The 16279-nt window shown below is 45.6% G+C and overlaps 1 protein-coding gene across 5 annotated transcripts in view; it reads left to right on the top strand.

Moving 5' to 3' along the window:
- LOC119399306 (THAP domain-containing protein 10-like) overlaps positions 1 to 16279 on the top strand; it is a 50995-nt gene that overhangs the window by 23976 nt on the left and 10740 nt on the right. For 2 of the 5 annotated variants that reach the window (XM_049417638.1, XM_049417640.1), the window contains 2 exons: positions 10047 to 10110; positions 10205 to 10237. The exons of 1 other annotated variant lie outside the window; for it this stretch is intronic. In XM_049417638.1, coding sequence (XP_049273595.1) covers positions 10047 to 10110; positions 10205 to 10221 — 81 coding nt within the window. In that variant the 3' untranslated portion in view covers positions 10222 to 10237. The remainder of the gene's footprint in view (positions 1 to 10046; positions 10111 to 10204; positions 10238 to 16279) is intronic. 2 more of the 5 variants (XM_037666117.2, XM_037666119.2) reach the window with 1 other exon arrangement.

Genomic DNA, 16279 nt, shown 5'->3' with positions numbered 1-16279 from the left:
TACTCAATGGCCAGGTGAAATAAGTCTACTACACAGCTTTTCTTTCACCGCGAATACAATGCATAGCTGTACGATAACGTCACTGAAGTGAGAATGTCATGCCGTGTACACTGAGCACTTCATTGAGATAAACGCAAACAATAAAATTCTGCATATAGGACACTTGCAATACTCAAGGCTCACCAGAAAAAACAACTCTCATGTCTACACATGAAGGTTCTTCGAACGGTTTTTCTATAGGTAAAACAGAGATAATACATAAACACAAAGAGTATTTTTTCAGCTGTAAGTACATATAATGAACATTCACGCACCAAAAGAAAGCACTGGGGGCAGAGTAGAAAGCTGGTGCACTTGAAGTTGCGGATCGAGACTTCGCAGAGAGCAGATTCTATAGTTGTTAACCCTTACTTGGGCAAACGCATCACTTGCAGCCTTCTCGATAACTCAGAAAACGTTTACGTCCTGCAGAAAAGCAGTTGCAAACTATGAATTCCAACGAGACAAATTACGCGGTCGCATCACGCAAACATAGTTTCGTCGTCTCGGTATAGTGCAAGTTGAGATACACAGAGACTCAGAAACGCGTATTTAAATGAAGGCGAGTTATGAACAGGCAAAAAAATGCAAAAAGCGCTTCCAAGGACGCAGTCATGTCAGAGACACAAAAGTTAAACTATGAGTCTAAAGTGCTTTATTTTCGCTGCTTCTTGGTACAACGATATTAAGTGCAACATCGTGCTCTTCACGATTCAGCCATGTTTAAAAACAACTGTTGCCCAACTGCAATGAAGCTATTATGTGTGTGTGGCTGCGAACGCAAACTGCATACTCACCTATAGATGGCTTGCACGTGACGTCATGGATGCAGCTTCTGAATGGAACTGGGACTCCACGATGGCGGCTTTGACGACAAACAAGTTGTGTTTACGCGAAAACGACACGGCAGGAACGTCCCTGTGCATGAAGAATGAAAGAACGTGCAGGAGTGTGCTTAACTGGGCTGGTTGGTACATGATTAAGGCGAGAGCAAACAGCGCTAAACACGGGACGGAGAAGAAGAACGACAGACAGACTCTCATGTTGAAAGAACGTGCGTGTGATGTTTTGATAACACGAATGTGACATCGGAAACGTCGCGTCCCCACATGCTGGTGCTCCAACACGGTGCTTTCAGTGACGTCTGTGCAAGCCATCTATAGTTTTTTGGATCATGGAAGAATATTGCGGAACTCCATCTTGGAGTATCCGTGCACCGCTGCATGATGTACGAGTGGTGTGTGCCGTTAACCATCACGGCGGCAAGAGTGCATAACACGCAAACACCGCAAAAACTGCACATGCCGGCCAACAGTCGCTTCATGTAACGGAACATCATGAAACTTCACATCAAGGCCGGCGACTAGGACGGGCTCCGATGTGGCGGCGGCGGAGCACGGCTGACTATAACGACCACTCAAATAAGAGCGAACAATGACCCGTCAACCTCAACGGGATACTTGTGGGTGTCCCCCAAGCATAGCTTGCCTGCACGGCCAGCCTGGTGCCCGCGCTCAATGCTCGCTTCATGCTAAAACGGAACTTTCAAGAAATTCAAAACTAGCGTTGCGGCACACGCGCGGCCGGCGCGGGGCGCACTGGTTTTGCCAGCACTGGAGGCAGGCTGCCATTGGCTGCTTTCATTTTGACTCGCCATTGACTCTAGCGCCAATTTCGCCTTCAGTTATCGCACTTCTGGTTGGAGGCCCATTTTCAAGATGGTGGCGATGACGTAATTCTTTGGGACGACTGAGCGGCAGTCTTTCCGACCGCTTACCATAGTACGGATCGGGAACCGCCATTGGCTGCTGCGTGCCTTGTGTGTTGTGAAGCCTACTTGCAGGGTCCGTGTCTCATCGAGCTGCGCAGCTGAAAAACGGTTCTCTCGTGTTTTTAACTTCATTATGGACGAAGAAAGCCATAGCAAGCACGCTCACCGGCCAGTGAAGTATTGCTCGGTGAACAAATTTTGAGGACACCGGCGCAAATCGAAGCCGAACACTCGCCTGACGGCAAGGGCGTCTGCTGCCACCAGGCCTAGCGACAGCGGTGCCGATGCATCCGACGAGTTTGCCGCGGCGTTCGAGTGCGTCAGTGCCTCCAAAAAAAAAGTCGGACTCTTCGACGATGAAGAAAGATCACTGGGATGACGAGTCTTCATTGATCGCTGACACAACATCGTTGAACATTCTGGTGAGCGGCGCAGTGTGTCCAACGTGTCGCTGTTCGGGATTATGCATCCGGGAACCAGCTGACAAGCGGAAAGGACTTGCGTCGTTTGCGGAGCAACACTGCACGAACAGTGAGTGCCCCGAAACTATTCTTTCAGCGACGTATACATCCCGGAGAATTTCTTCGAGCGGGGAGGATAGCGTGAACGCGGCGGGTGACGGACCGTTCGCAAGCAGAACCTACGACAGCAGGAGCTCGCGTGATAGCTACGCTGTCAATGTGAAAGCTGTTGTGGCGGTGCACTCTGTCGGGATGGGCTACGAGCAGCTGGTCCGATTTGCGGGAATTCTTGGCTTGCAAAAGCCACTGCACCACAAGTCCTTCATAGCCATCAGCCGGAACGTCCGTGATGTGGCAATGGATGCCATCTCTGCAAATCTTGCGAGGTCTAGGGAACTCACAATGAGTGAAGTTGGTAGGGACGACATTGCCATAATGTACGATGGTACGTGGCAGAAACGCGGTCACAAAAGCCACAATGGCACTGGCACAGTTGTGTCCCTTGACACTGGACTTTGTTTGGACTTCGAAGTCCTGTCTAACGTCTGCCTAGCCTGCAGTCTGCACAAGGCTCTGTCAGATGAAGAGCAAGAAATTTGACAAGCGTTTCATGGCCCTGTCTGTGAGCGAAATATTTACTGTTCGGCCCACGCTATGGAAGCAGAAGCTGCCGTGCGTATTTGGCAAAGGAGCCAGACTTATGACACACCATTGTGGTTCAATAAGTTCCTCAGTGACGGCGACTCAAAAGCGTACGCGGCAGTTGTTGAAGCGAATGTCTGTGGTCATGCTGTGAACATTGAAAAAGAGGATTTCACAAACCATGTAACAAAGCGCCTCGGGACTGCTCTTCGCAAACTCAAGGAGCCACAGCCAAGAGGGGAGAAGCTAAAAGAGCCTGCGATTCAGAAGCTGCAGACATATTATGAGGTCGCCATCACAAGCAATAGGGGCAACATTAAGGACATGCACCAGGCGATTTGGGCCTCGTACTTTAATTCTTGCTCATCAGATGGTGCGAGCATCCACGAATTCTGCCCAGATGGGCCAGGATCTTGGTGCGAACACAGGCGTTCCGAAGCCTTGGGCAAACCTGCACCAGCACACACACCCCTGCTCACCAAGGCCCAGGGAATGGCAATACTCCCCATCTACAAAAGGCTCACCAACTAGAAAATACTTGCGCACTGTGTTCAGGGCAAAACTCAGAATGCAGCGGAGTCGCTAAATAGTAAAATTTGGTTTCTCTGTCCGAAGACACGATTTGCCTCAAGATATTTAAGAGGGTGTTGAGGCGAGCTCGTTGGTACAGACCCATCAGAATGCAGCGCTTAAAGAACACAAACACATGGGGCGAGAGTGAGGACGGGCGCTGACAATAGGATAGCTCTGGGAATGTGGTGCATACGAGACGAAGGAGTTCTGTGTAAGACTCTGGAGATAATTAGGTTAAAAAGTAATGAGTAACGTGACATCTCACATTACCGAAAAATGTAAACGTAAGTACATTACCCGTTAAAGTTGCAAAATAGTAATGAGTATGTTACTAAATTACCGGGAAAAGTAACGCGTTACCAGTAAGCGTTACTGCCAACACTGTACACGAGTGATGCAACAAAAAAAAAAAAGGCGAAGCTTGCACTATGTCGCGCAAGGCTAGAAACAGCGAAACTGGGCGATTCTGTAGTCTAGTCTGGTTGCTTCTAAGTTGTTGCTAGGCTTTAGCTAGGTTAGTCATGACACGGATGTCCAAACTCCAGAACCAAGCATTCGCACCTCTCATCGATCTACGGGCACGTCGTTTGTGTAGGGCCTCCATCATTTTGGGCTCTTCTCGCAGCGGTCGTTGCCTTTCCTTAGTATGGCAGCTTCGCACTAGTCGTGCCAAGCCTGAAGGAAGGGCACAGCTGGGTGGCCTTTGTTTCTCATATTTTTCTTTCCTTCTTCTCTTTCTTTCTCTTTGTTTCTTGTATGTCTATTTTGTATCTGTTTCTTTCTATTTCTTCCTTGCTATTTCTTTCTCTTTCCCACTCTTTTTATCTTTCTTTCTCTTTAGTTCTCTCTGGATCATTCTCTTTTTTTTTCATTTCTTTCTCTCTCTGTTTTTCCCCCACTCTCTCTCTGTCTTTTTATCTTATGTCTTTATTCCCATTATTTCTCTGTATTTCTCTCTCTCTTTTAGTGAGCCAGTGGTGAGTAGTAGGATTTGCCCAACTTCTGTGGCACATACTCGTTGATGGTGATAGTTTTCTGATAGGCTGCATAAATAACGGCCAGCTTAAGCAGCTTTGCTGTTAAAGTCGTGTGACGACATCACCCATTGACATCATCACGACGTAAAATTTGTCATGTCATCACGATGTCACATCACATGTCTTCATTGCTTTGTTAAAGGTGGGCCTATCACGAAGGCACTGCAAAACCACATGAGGTGCAGAAACCTTCCAGTTCCTCTGATCCCGGAGGCAGTGCAAAACCACGTTGGCTGTGGAAAGCTTTCAGGCGGGGGAGGGGTATCAATGCAATCAACAGAGAAGAAGAAGGTGGCTTTCACCTTCCAGTTGTCTTAGGCAAATGCATAAGGGATCATGTGACTTTTTTTACCTCTTGTTGACATCATTCTTATGCCAAGTGTTGTGATTTCTAGTACTGTCACTCTTGCGGCCAACTCTACCTGCCTGTCCTGCAACTTTACATTCCGTATGCCACGGATTCGATAGCGACCACAGTGGTTGCATTTCGATGAAGGCAGAATGGTAGAGGCCCATGTCCTGTGTGAAGTCGGTGCACGTTAAAGACTTCATGTCTTCATTATCATCAGTGTTTCATGTCTTTTCGTTGTGCCATTTCATAATCATGAACCCTTACCAACTCGCCCAACTACCGATGCGGCTGCACGTTAAAGAACACCAGATGGTCTAAGTTTCCAGAGCCCACTACAGTGTGCCTCATAATCATATCATGGTTTAGGCACGTAAAACCCCACAAATTATTATTAGATTCTCTATGCACATACTTATGCGTCATATGTGGTGCTCTGTTCGACACCTTTGGATGAGTGAGAAATCTCCTCAATCACTCCTGATGCTTGCTCAGATAAAAAAAGTTTCATTTATAGCTGGATTATTGAACCGGAAATCTTACCAGCTGGAAATACTTCCGGCTTGATAATTCAACTATAGCAATGTAACTCGGCTTGAAATGGATGATTTTCCAGCTGGAATATGGCCGAATGCCAGCCGGAAACTGACAAAGTTCCTGAGGATATCCATCCACTTCGAGCTGAATTATCGAATTGACATTCTTTCCAACTCGAAAATATCTGGTTCAGTAATCCAGATGGAAATAGAACTTCACTATGTTCATCTACTAATGGTGTCCGAAAGTATTCCCTTCTGGATTTGTCGTCTGGCAATGCTTTCGACATGAGTACTGCTGACCTTACCCCTACACGGGCCGCAGATGTTCGTCAGCTGCTCATCGCTTATTGTGATATTTTTTACTTTGACGATCATCCTCTTTTCCAGACAACCGCTGCCAATCATTGAATTAACAGTGGTGATGAAACTCCCCTCTATCGACACCCCTTTTGTATCTCTACTGCTGAGTGGGATATTGTGCAGTGGGAAATTACAGAGATGCTCTAAAGAAACTTCATTGAACCTTCGGCTAGTCCCGGGGCATCACCTGTTGTCCTCGTTAAAAGAATAAAAGGACTACACTTGGCAGTTTTTTTGTCCGACTGCCAACACCTAAACAAGATTTTGTAAGAGGACATTCTTTGCATCGCATCTATGATGCACCTGATTGTCTTCATGGTGTGCAGTATTTTTTATCAATGAGCCTCCATTCAAGATACTGACCGATTGCTGTTTATGAGAAGGACCGTGAGAAGGCTGTCCTTATCGGACCCGACTGACTTTACCAATTTTGAGCTATGGCCTATGGCCTCTGCAATGCTCCAGCAACATTTAAAAGAAAGATGTGCGCTCTCATACGAGATTTAAAGTTATCAGTATGCTTATGCTATCTTTACGATGTCATTGTTCTTGCAACTGTGCTTGTCGTTTTTCATGCTGCCAACCGTCAGCTGAACTCTTTGAAATGTTGCTTTGATCGCCATGAAATAACTGTTGTCGGACACTTCGTCACCGTTACGTATATAAACCTAACCTAAACAAAGTTGGCACTCTGTAAAATTTCCCCCTACCATGCTCGGCTAAGGAGGTGTGAAGCTTCAAATGGCTTGCGCTTTTACTTCTGACGCCTATATAGGGCCGGCCTTCTTTCACGCAGTGGACAGCTGGCGTGTTTTCTGTCTGCTTGAGCAGTCTCACACTTTCACTTGCACATAGAACATAAGACATGCGGGGCAATGTTATTGATTTGGATATTATACAGAGCCGCACAGTGACTGCAAAAGTGTACCTGAACTGTGTATAAATGCTATTGCACTAAAATGTTGCGTAGCCTCTCTGTGGGTTCTTAGCATTTAATTGCACTTCACTAAAGCAACAGAGCTTTGAAACTTCAGTCACCCATAGCTGATCTGGTATTTGGAGCAAATGATGAAGTGAAGTAGGGTGAGTGAAATTTCACATGAGAAGTACTTTGTGCTTGAACTTCAGCTCTGGGAGGTGAGGAGCAACTTCATTCTGAAGAATTCGAAGACTACCGAGGTCAATATGTGAAAGCAATGTTCCCAGGTTCACATAACAAAAGCTATCCTGAATCAATCTGCAGAAAAGACTACTATGTAAATTTTGAAAGATGCAGGATGACCGGACCAGAGAACGCCAGCGACAGCCGAGTTGAAGATCGAGGGCGACGGGTCCGATATAGATGCATCCGATGTATCCGTGATGTGAACGACGTTCTCTTTACATGATATAACGGCGGAGGCAGAATGTAGGAAGTCCCAGCCGAGGATAAGTTCATGAACGCACGTGGGCAACACAATCATCTCGATGTGGTGACGTATGCCGTCAATGATTCCGCCGCGGTGGTATAGCGGTTACGGTGCTCGGCTGCTGACCCGAAGGTTGCGGGTTCGATCCCGGCCGCGGCGGTCGCATTTCGATGGAGGCGAAATGGTAGAGGCCCGTGTACTTAGATTTAGGTGCACGTTAAAGAACACCAGATGGTCGAAATTTCCGGAGCCCTCCACTACGGCGTCTCTCATAATCATATCTTGGTTTTGGGACGTAAAACCCCAGATATTATTATTATTATTATGCCGTCAATGTAGACACGAGCCGTACACTGTCCGTCGGGTTGAATCTGTACGTTATTTGCGCCACGCAACACAGGTCCTACATAAGGTGTTCTTACTTTACGGAGCCGCGAGCACAAGTCACTACGCAAAACAGAAGTGGCGGCACCGGTATCAACAAGAGCTTGCACAGGAACACCTTCAATAGTCACTGACAACATATTGGCCGGGCGGACAGGAGGTAATTTTGTTAATCGACAGGATGCAGTTTTCCCTCCAAAAACTGCAATTTTTAGTTTTCCAAATGCTGGTCAACAAGGCGGGAGATGGGGCGAAGCAGTGATGCAGAGCGGCGGTAGGGCGAAGGAGAGCGTCGTCTAGAGGAACGGGAATCCTGACGCAGGGACGCTGGAAGAGATGGAGACCGGTGCTGCGTGTACGGATAGGAATCTGGGCAATAAGGATCGGGTCTTCGAATCCGGTGTCGCTCGAAGTCAGCATAACCTCGTCGCTCATCCTGCTGGCGGCGACGGCAGTAACGGGAGATGTGGCCACGTATACCGCAGTAAAAACAGACGGGACGGGATGAACGCCACTCAGGATATGCAGGTGCAGGTGGTGCTCTGCTGCCCACAGAAGCCAAATGGCCACAGGCAAGGTCAGTAGGCCCAGATGTGACTGCAGCAGGCGGTATTGCAGCAATATCGGCGTATATGGGCATCACACGTGCTGTTTGAGCAACCGATGCTGTCGGTGTCGTAATGGCTGCCATATCAGCGTATAGGGGTACCGAGTGTGCTGGTGGAGCGACAGTTGCTGTCTGTGACGTCATGGCTGCCAACTCTTGCTTCACAAGGTTGCGCAGGTCGAAAGGTGCCGATGGAGTGGAGGCAGCAGTGAATTGCCTCTGTTCCTGTTCTTGAAGTTCTTCGCGGATGTTGATGCGGATCAGGGCTCGTAAATCAGAGTGAGGTGTAACGTGCGGATCGCTGTCTTGCTGAAGACGCAGGGACTGCAGCTCTTCTAGGCGCTGGCATATCGAAGTAATGTCTTCTACTGTTGTAGGGTTGTGAACCGCCAAGGTGTTGAACGCGATCGTGCCTATTCCTTTGAGGATGTGGCGAACGCGCTCGGCTTCTGTCATTTCACTGTTCGCACGACGGCAGAGGGCCAAGACACCCTCGATGTACGAGATGTATGACTCGTGTTCGAGTTGAACACGTGCAGCCAGCTTTTGTTTCGCGATCTCAGAACGGCCCGATGAGCATGCGAAGATTTGTCGCAGCTTGATGGTAAAAGTGGACCAATCAGCGAAGTCAGTCTCATGATTAAAATACCATGTTTTCGTTACACCGGTGAGATAGAATGGGACATAAGTCAATTTCTCGGCTTCGGTCCACCGATTGACTGCACTCACACGGTTGTAAATGTCGAGCCAGTCATTGACGTCACCGCGGAGACCCGCGAACACGGGTGGTTCGCGTTGAGGGCCTGTTACAGTTGACGAAGGGCGGGCAGCCAGTGACATCGGTGTTGTAGCGTTAGGGCTAGCGGTTTGGTCCGATGGCATAGCTGTAGGGGTGGCCGGGCGCAAGCGGTGACCGGATCGTAGCTCCAGGTAGGATGGGAATGCAGGAGGACGTCGGGATCTTGACGAACCTCCACCACTGTGAAAGACGCAGGATGACCGGACCAGAGAACGCCGGCAGAACCGTTTATTCTGCAGTGTCTGCCTCGGCACAAAACCACGAAGAAGAACAGGGATGAAGATGATGGCTATGTACAAATGAGACCGATGAAGTGTGTTAAATGTGCTTACAATATATTCTTGTAGTTTTGAAGAGACGCTAGAGAACTCAATTTTAAATGACAAAGTGTGAATTTGACCCTATCTTCATTAACTTTCAGTAAGGCATTGATAACTGCAAGAGAAAATGATCAAATTTACTTTTTCTAGAAATTCTCCCATAGCAGCAGCACCCACCACTTTCAGTCCTGTATATATTGGTCGTTGTGGATCACCAGAAAGTAAAACACAAGGTGGACCATGGCAATGATGATGATGTTGAGCATCTTAAAAGGATGAAAAATTGACTAGAATCGAGTAGACTTTGTGAATAATACCACTGTCTCTTGCCACAGCTTCAAGGCACTGTGGCCACATGGCTTTTTGTGACCAAATCATTTATGGCCTATCAAGCCTCCTCTCATGCTTAGGTGTCATTCTTGGTATTGTAGAAGGTTACAGCACTGATTGTTATTTTCTTATGTATTGTGTGATGAAGACCACAAGGTAACGTGTACATTGACTGTTGCCACAGGAGTCCTGCCCGTTTCTCTGTAAAGAGGCACCTTTAAAACTTCACAAATTACTGCGTTTCTTACATGAAGGGCAATAAATGAAGTGTTCAAAAATGTGTGCAGGAATATGTACATCTCTGGTATGCTCAGCAATGCCATTCAGAATTGCTCTCTGGGCCTGTTGAAGAGCTGTGGTGTGCATCGTGTAACATGCTTTTAACAACGTTTCAAGGTGGCTTACATAACTGCTTCTACTTTGCAGTGTTCCTCTGATGTCACAGGTGTGCGAGGGCGTGATTCACGGGATTCCAGCCGATCAATTGCAGGTTAGTGATCATCAGTGTACAAGTGTGTCCATTACGGGCAAATCAACTGCTATGCTCGTGCGACAACCCTACCGAAGCACTGCGCTTTTCACAGGTGCTGACCGGCGGTGACACAAATTCATGCGAGGTCTGTCTATATTTGTCGCTTTTCTTCATAGACAAACGCAACGTTGCATCTTTTTAAAGTAAAAGCTAGACAAGTAACTGTAGTAATAACAATTGCTGGGGATTTATGTGCCAAAACCATGATGTGATTATGAGGCACGCTATAGTAGAGGGCTCCAGAAATGTCAACTACTTCAACTACTGCGGTTATTTAAAATGCACCCGAATCTAAGTACATGGGCCTCTAGCATTTCTGCCTGCATCGGAAATGTGACCGCCGTGGCAGTTATCGAAACCACAACTGATCACCGTAATGACTATACAGTAGAACCCCGCTGTTACGTTCCTCACTGCTGCGTTTTCCCGGCTGTTACGTCGTTTTCCGCCGGTCCCGGCATAGCTCCCATAGGATACAATGTATTGGGAACCCCGCTGTTACGTCGTAACTGTCGGACCGTTCCCGTATGATACGTCGCGAAGTGCGCTCGGAGCCGACCGAGTGACTACCAAAGAGAGCGGCCATGGTGCATTTTCACGCAGCTTGGCCTCGTTTGACCGTAATATTAGCCGCATGAGAGGCGCAAGCAACAGAATCTTTCAATTGATGCAAACAAAAGCATGGCCTTCGAGATTCAAATTGCAAAGATGGCGTCTATGACGTAACTGCGCGCGAAAGCAAGGCCTTCGAGATTGGCATTTACTATAGACAAAAGCATAGCCTTTGAGATTTGCATTGCGCAAACATGGCGTGTATGACGTAATTGCTTGCGAAAGCAAGGCCTTCGAGATTGGCATTCACTTCTGCCATCGCGTTGGCGTAGACTCATCATCATCGTTATTTGTCGGAGAACGGGAGGAGTTCGAGCTGGTTGGAGCTCACATGGTCGTGCGTGCGGTTCGCGGTCGGACTCGCCGCGCTGGTCGTGATTGCGTGTGCTTAGTTCTTTCATGCCTACAGCTGTTGGTGTTAAAAAAATCACATACGTTGATTACATTTCTGTGGATGAGGCCGTCCTTAGCTCCGCGTTTCTATCCATCGACTAGATCGCGGCTGAGCGCGCCAATTTTCGTGCTGCTCGTAAGAATTGAAATGAAATTCTGTACCACTAAATATTTTGCCGTTTTTCCTGTTTTTCGTCTCTTACGTTTCCCGTCTCTTACGTTTATTTCCTATGGTCCCTTCAAAAACGTATCAGCGGGGTTCTACTGTACCACTGTGATGGGGGACAAGGAGCTGCCTCAAGTGTTATTTTAATACAGTGAAATTCAGGACAGTGAAATTCGAAATTTTTGTGAAACCTGAAGAATGACATAATAGCGGCAAGCACGGAAATCTTTTTTGAAGTGCTAAAAGTATGCACCTCTGTTGATAGGCATGGTAACAACATAAGAGCAGCACTAAATCTCTTATTGACACTCAGTTTAGGTTATTGATACTCAATGCATCTTGGAGAAGCTTCAATGGGATGGAAAGCTGTTATTTCTCTTAACAACCCTACAAATGAACCTATATTACTTGGAGAATGCGCCTATTTGTTTAACAGTGTTTTTTTTTTCAAGCAATTTTTCTTCATAGCGGGTTTACTGCGTTAATAATGTGCCACATTGTGGTTATCCTACAATGCCTCTTATCATGATTGTGCACTCTGGAATAGCACACATAATCAACTCGCTCAAGCCTTCATCTTGTGGAAATGACAATATCAACTCTAAGTTTCTAAAATAAACTAAATATTACTCATCTTTGTTTTTGGCTAAACCAGAGGTGCAGCAGCTGCAGCGCCAATTGCGCCAGTTTGATACAATTACGTATTTTTGTGCCGAGCTGTGCCAAAACCGCAATATTTGTTGAAATTGTGCCACGCTGTGCCAAAATGCCCCAGTAACCGCGACATTTTTCGGTTACGCTAGCTTTTCGGTTACGCTAGCTTTAGCGGGAAATGAAGCCCACGTGGGCAACCAGCACTTGGAAGGGGCAACATTGCCCAATCCACTCCGATCCTGTCATGCTGGCAAGAGCCAAACAAGATGTTGGTGTGTTTTGGCATGTTTGCTAGTGGGCCACCATGAAGTTTTTGCTGCTGGACCAAGCATTGGAGGACCAAGTCGCAGCCAGGAAGGCATTGCTCACTAGTGCCAAAGAAATAATCAACTTAGGTGTCAATCAAAGCGATAAAAAAAGTTGCAAGTGGCCATGTGGTGTTAAAGAAAGGGACCAAAAGCCTTGAGCAGGCACTTGAGAAGCTTGAACACACCCACACACAAAGGAAAGGGTTAAAGAAGGCCAAATGTTGATATCACCTCATTAGCAGGATGATTAAGATGTCAATGTACCATCTAGCTCGGACCCAGCCTCCGAATAAAGATTCCGACAGTTTTGTACTTGTCCTTGAATCTAACCCTTTGAAAACCCAAATAAATGATAATGATAATGCCGTTGCTGCTATTGCAGGTTAGTTACAGCTCTACGTATTACAGTGATAACAGATGCTTGTTAGTGCTGCCGTGCCCTCGTAGATGTTGTGCTATTTTGAGCGATTGCTGGTCAGTAGTGTTGCTGCTGATTGCTGATGATGTTGAAGAAAATCCAGGCCCAAAGACTGCTGAAATTTTGCAGGAAATTCTCGAAAAACAAAATGCTTTGGATAGCAAAGTAGACGACATCAGGAAAGAAATTGCAGAAGTGAATGCTAAAACAGATAAAATGCAAAGTCTACTATCCATGTTTGACGAAATGAAAGATAGAATAGATAAACTGGAGACCATTGTTCGAGAGCAAAATGACAAGTTTATCCATTACAAAAATAGAAGCAGACGAAGTAATCTCTTGGTGTTTGACCTTACGGAGAGCGCAAACGAGTCTGTGCAAGTGTTAAAAAGATGCATTGGGAATGACATTTTTCCTAAAGTTCTTGGCATAGAAGGCACTACGGTGGAAAGAATTGACCGGATCGGCAAAGTAAATGCTGATAAACCAAAGCCAGTGATCCTGAAATTTTATGACAGCAAGGAAAAGGATACCATCATTAAAAGCTGCGCAAAACTAAAGGGAACTTTGATCAGAATAGGCAACGACTGTGCGAAGGAAACAGTGCAGATACGAAAGATGTTATGGCAAAGCACTGCCTTGGATAGGGAGGTGGGTACGAAAGTAGTCCTCGTACATGAGGCAAGCGCTACTTGCACTGGGGCAAACGTGGTACTGACACAACAAACCAAAGTGAGCGCGTTGTATCAGTTGAACTAAGTCAAACGGATCTGATAGCTCATGTGCAGCTCTTTTGAGACACCAAAACGATAGCTAAGATTGCTCTCGTTCAATGCTCGCAGTGTAGTGAACAAGACTACGCACCTTGAGTACTTATTGCTTTCACACGATCCTCACATAACCACAATAACAGAAACATGGTTGCACGAAAATGTACCGATTGATTGTGTTGTACCCCCAGTTACAACATAGTATTTAGAAAAGACAGACTCACGTGGAGGTGGGGTGGGTATAATCATTAAAGGTTCTCTTAATGCTTCGTTGATTGATTGTGAAGTACCATAAACTCTGGTGTAGAATAACTTGTGAAAGTACCGTTTTTCTTAGTGGAATTGTATATTGGCCACCCTCAAGCTCCCCTGAGTTTCTGAAATCCTTGAACAAGCTTTTATGTGCTCATGTAAATGGGAACACTAGGTTGGTAATGACTGGAGATTTTAATATCCCTCATATAAACCGGAATAATTTTTGTACAGTGGTGGGGAACCAGTAAACGCTGAAAAAAGCTAGAAATGATGTTTACCTACCATTTGAAACAAATAGTGCTTGAAGATACCAGAATTACACCGACATCAAGGTCGGTACTAGACTTGGTGTTCCTATCAAATAAGTTAAATGATTACAATGTGATGGTGGAAGGTGGTATATCGGATCACAGGATGATCTGTCTTGATCTGCATGTTCAAGCATTGAGGGAAGAGCTACGTGCCAGTAAAAGGTAAAGACTATGTTAGGGCTGACGATACTTCGATTCTTGACTATTTCGAGATCCAGCTTGATAATTTCGAGAGCACCTCTGGTTTAAAATCAGAAGAGTTATGGCAAGAATTCAAATGTGTTATAAGTTATTTTATAAGCGTTTTATTTGTTAAACGTACCGAAGGAAGGAATCGGTCACGCTGATGTTACAGAGATGCAACTTAGATCCTCTTGAACTATGGAGAAAAAAATATAGTTTGAAGGTATTTGATCAACTTATGATTGATAAGCTCAGATATTTACATGCCCCAGGCAAAAGAAACCCCGAACTAACCACGATTGCGTCATAAAACCATACCGAATAAATACTGACACGTTTCGATATTCTTCCTTCCCAGATGTCGTAGAAATGTGGAACAAACTACCAAGCACTATTGTTGTTTTAAACGATGTCTCCGACTTCGAAAATACTGTAGAGGCGCATTTACGAGATTGTTCAATTTCATGTTTTTCAATGCTAAATGATGTAAGCAACCTCATGTTCTTTGTAAATATTTTGAAAAATGTCAGTGAATCTTGAATTGTTATTTTGAATTCTGAATTGGTTATTTAAGGAAATACCTGTTTTCATTGTGAAGTGCCAAATATTACGCAACTTTATGTACCTTGTACATTTTTTATGTGTGTAATTGTATTGTCCTCTTTGTTGTCACCCTCTATGAGGGTTGACAATATTAACAAATAAATAAAAATAAATAAATGCTGAGAGCTTCAGTGCGCTGGCATGGCAGCCTCAGTGATAACTGGTCGACATTACAGTGACAAAGTGCCATCTTGTGACATTTGCATAACTACAAATGATGCCAGATAGCCCCTTCTTTCTACAAAGTAGTTCGCATAACATTGATGCCACAGTGCAGGAAATCTCAATAATTATTTTTTCTTTACTAATCTTCATACAAAAACTGTTCACATATATTTTACTTACATTTTTGTATCACTGTTACCTATTATATAATGGCCCTTTTAATAAAGGTCTTTAGGTGATAGAGTGAAGACATCTGAAGGAAAAACAGATATGAAAATGGAGAAGTCTTTTATTTCCAAGAAAAAAGTAGGGACCTGTGTGTCCCATTGTCTAATTGTGAAGCGACGCAAAACGGTGCGAAGCGACTCGTCGCACACAGTGGAAAGTTACGCACTATGCATGTGTACTTTGTGATGACTTCTTTTTTGCTCGTTGAGCACCAGCGGCACTGGCATCGTGTCCCAGTCAGGTTTGGGTGTTCAGTGAGTCCTGTGAACCAATGCTCATCGCCAGTTGTTGCACAGGTATTGTTCTTGCCTTGCTTATTCTTGACGGGGATGATGGTTGCCAGCGGTTTATAGAAGCTCCTTTGCGGGACCAGTTGTTGACCAAGCTTATCAATCGAGTTAGTTCAGACAAATGCATTCGCAATCGTCAAATGAAGAATGAAGTAGAAAATTCCAGTCTAGAAGTGCCCAAACCCTCAGTCTGTAGTGTACGCATTCCTTGTTTGATCAGACTTGTCGACCCCTCCCATCCAAGTGTTCTAGCGTTCGACCACCGACCACTGGTTTCCTGTTGCCATTTGGCAGCGTCCCTTGAACATTGATGCAACATTCTGGTTCATGGAAGTTAGACATCAGGTGGACATTCTTTGTGTCTTTGCGGTGGTAGGCAATGACATCATGCCTTCTTCGCCGAAGGTATGACCCTGTGTCCATCTTGTGTCAATTTTCACCTCAGGCGGAAGGTCTTTTTTGTTTGTTCGGAAAGTTCTGCAAGCAGAAATTCCAATGTCCTGCAATTCTTGCAAAAACTTTGGGGAGCTGAAAAAAGTCAGTTTCGCCGCAACGGCGAAGAAATGAATGCGATAGCAACAAATTGGAATGTAACGCGAAGAATGGAAAGCAGCTCGAACTTTCCAGCACATCGCTCAAGCGCAAAGAACACATGAAAAAAACACACAAAGGGCGAGCGCGAACTATCAAGTGTCACAGTTGTTACTTATTTCTGTTTGAACAGCATGCTCGCTTCGCAAACGCAGCCGCTGCAGCGAGTGATGTGACCTT

This window comes from Rhipicephalus sanguineus, chromosome 7, assembly GCF_013339695.2.
Source record: "Rhipicephalus sanguineus isolate Rsan-2018 chromosome 7, BIME_Rsan_1.4, whole genome shotgun sequence".
Classification (NCBI taxonomy): Eukaryota; Metazoa; Arthropoda; class Arachnida; order Ixodida; family Ixodidae; genus Rhipicephalus; species Rhipicephalus sanguineus.
Note: the sequence above shows the minus strand (reverse complement) of the source record. Positions and strands in the feature narration are given on the sequence as shown.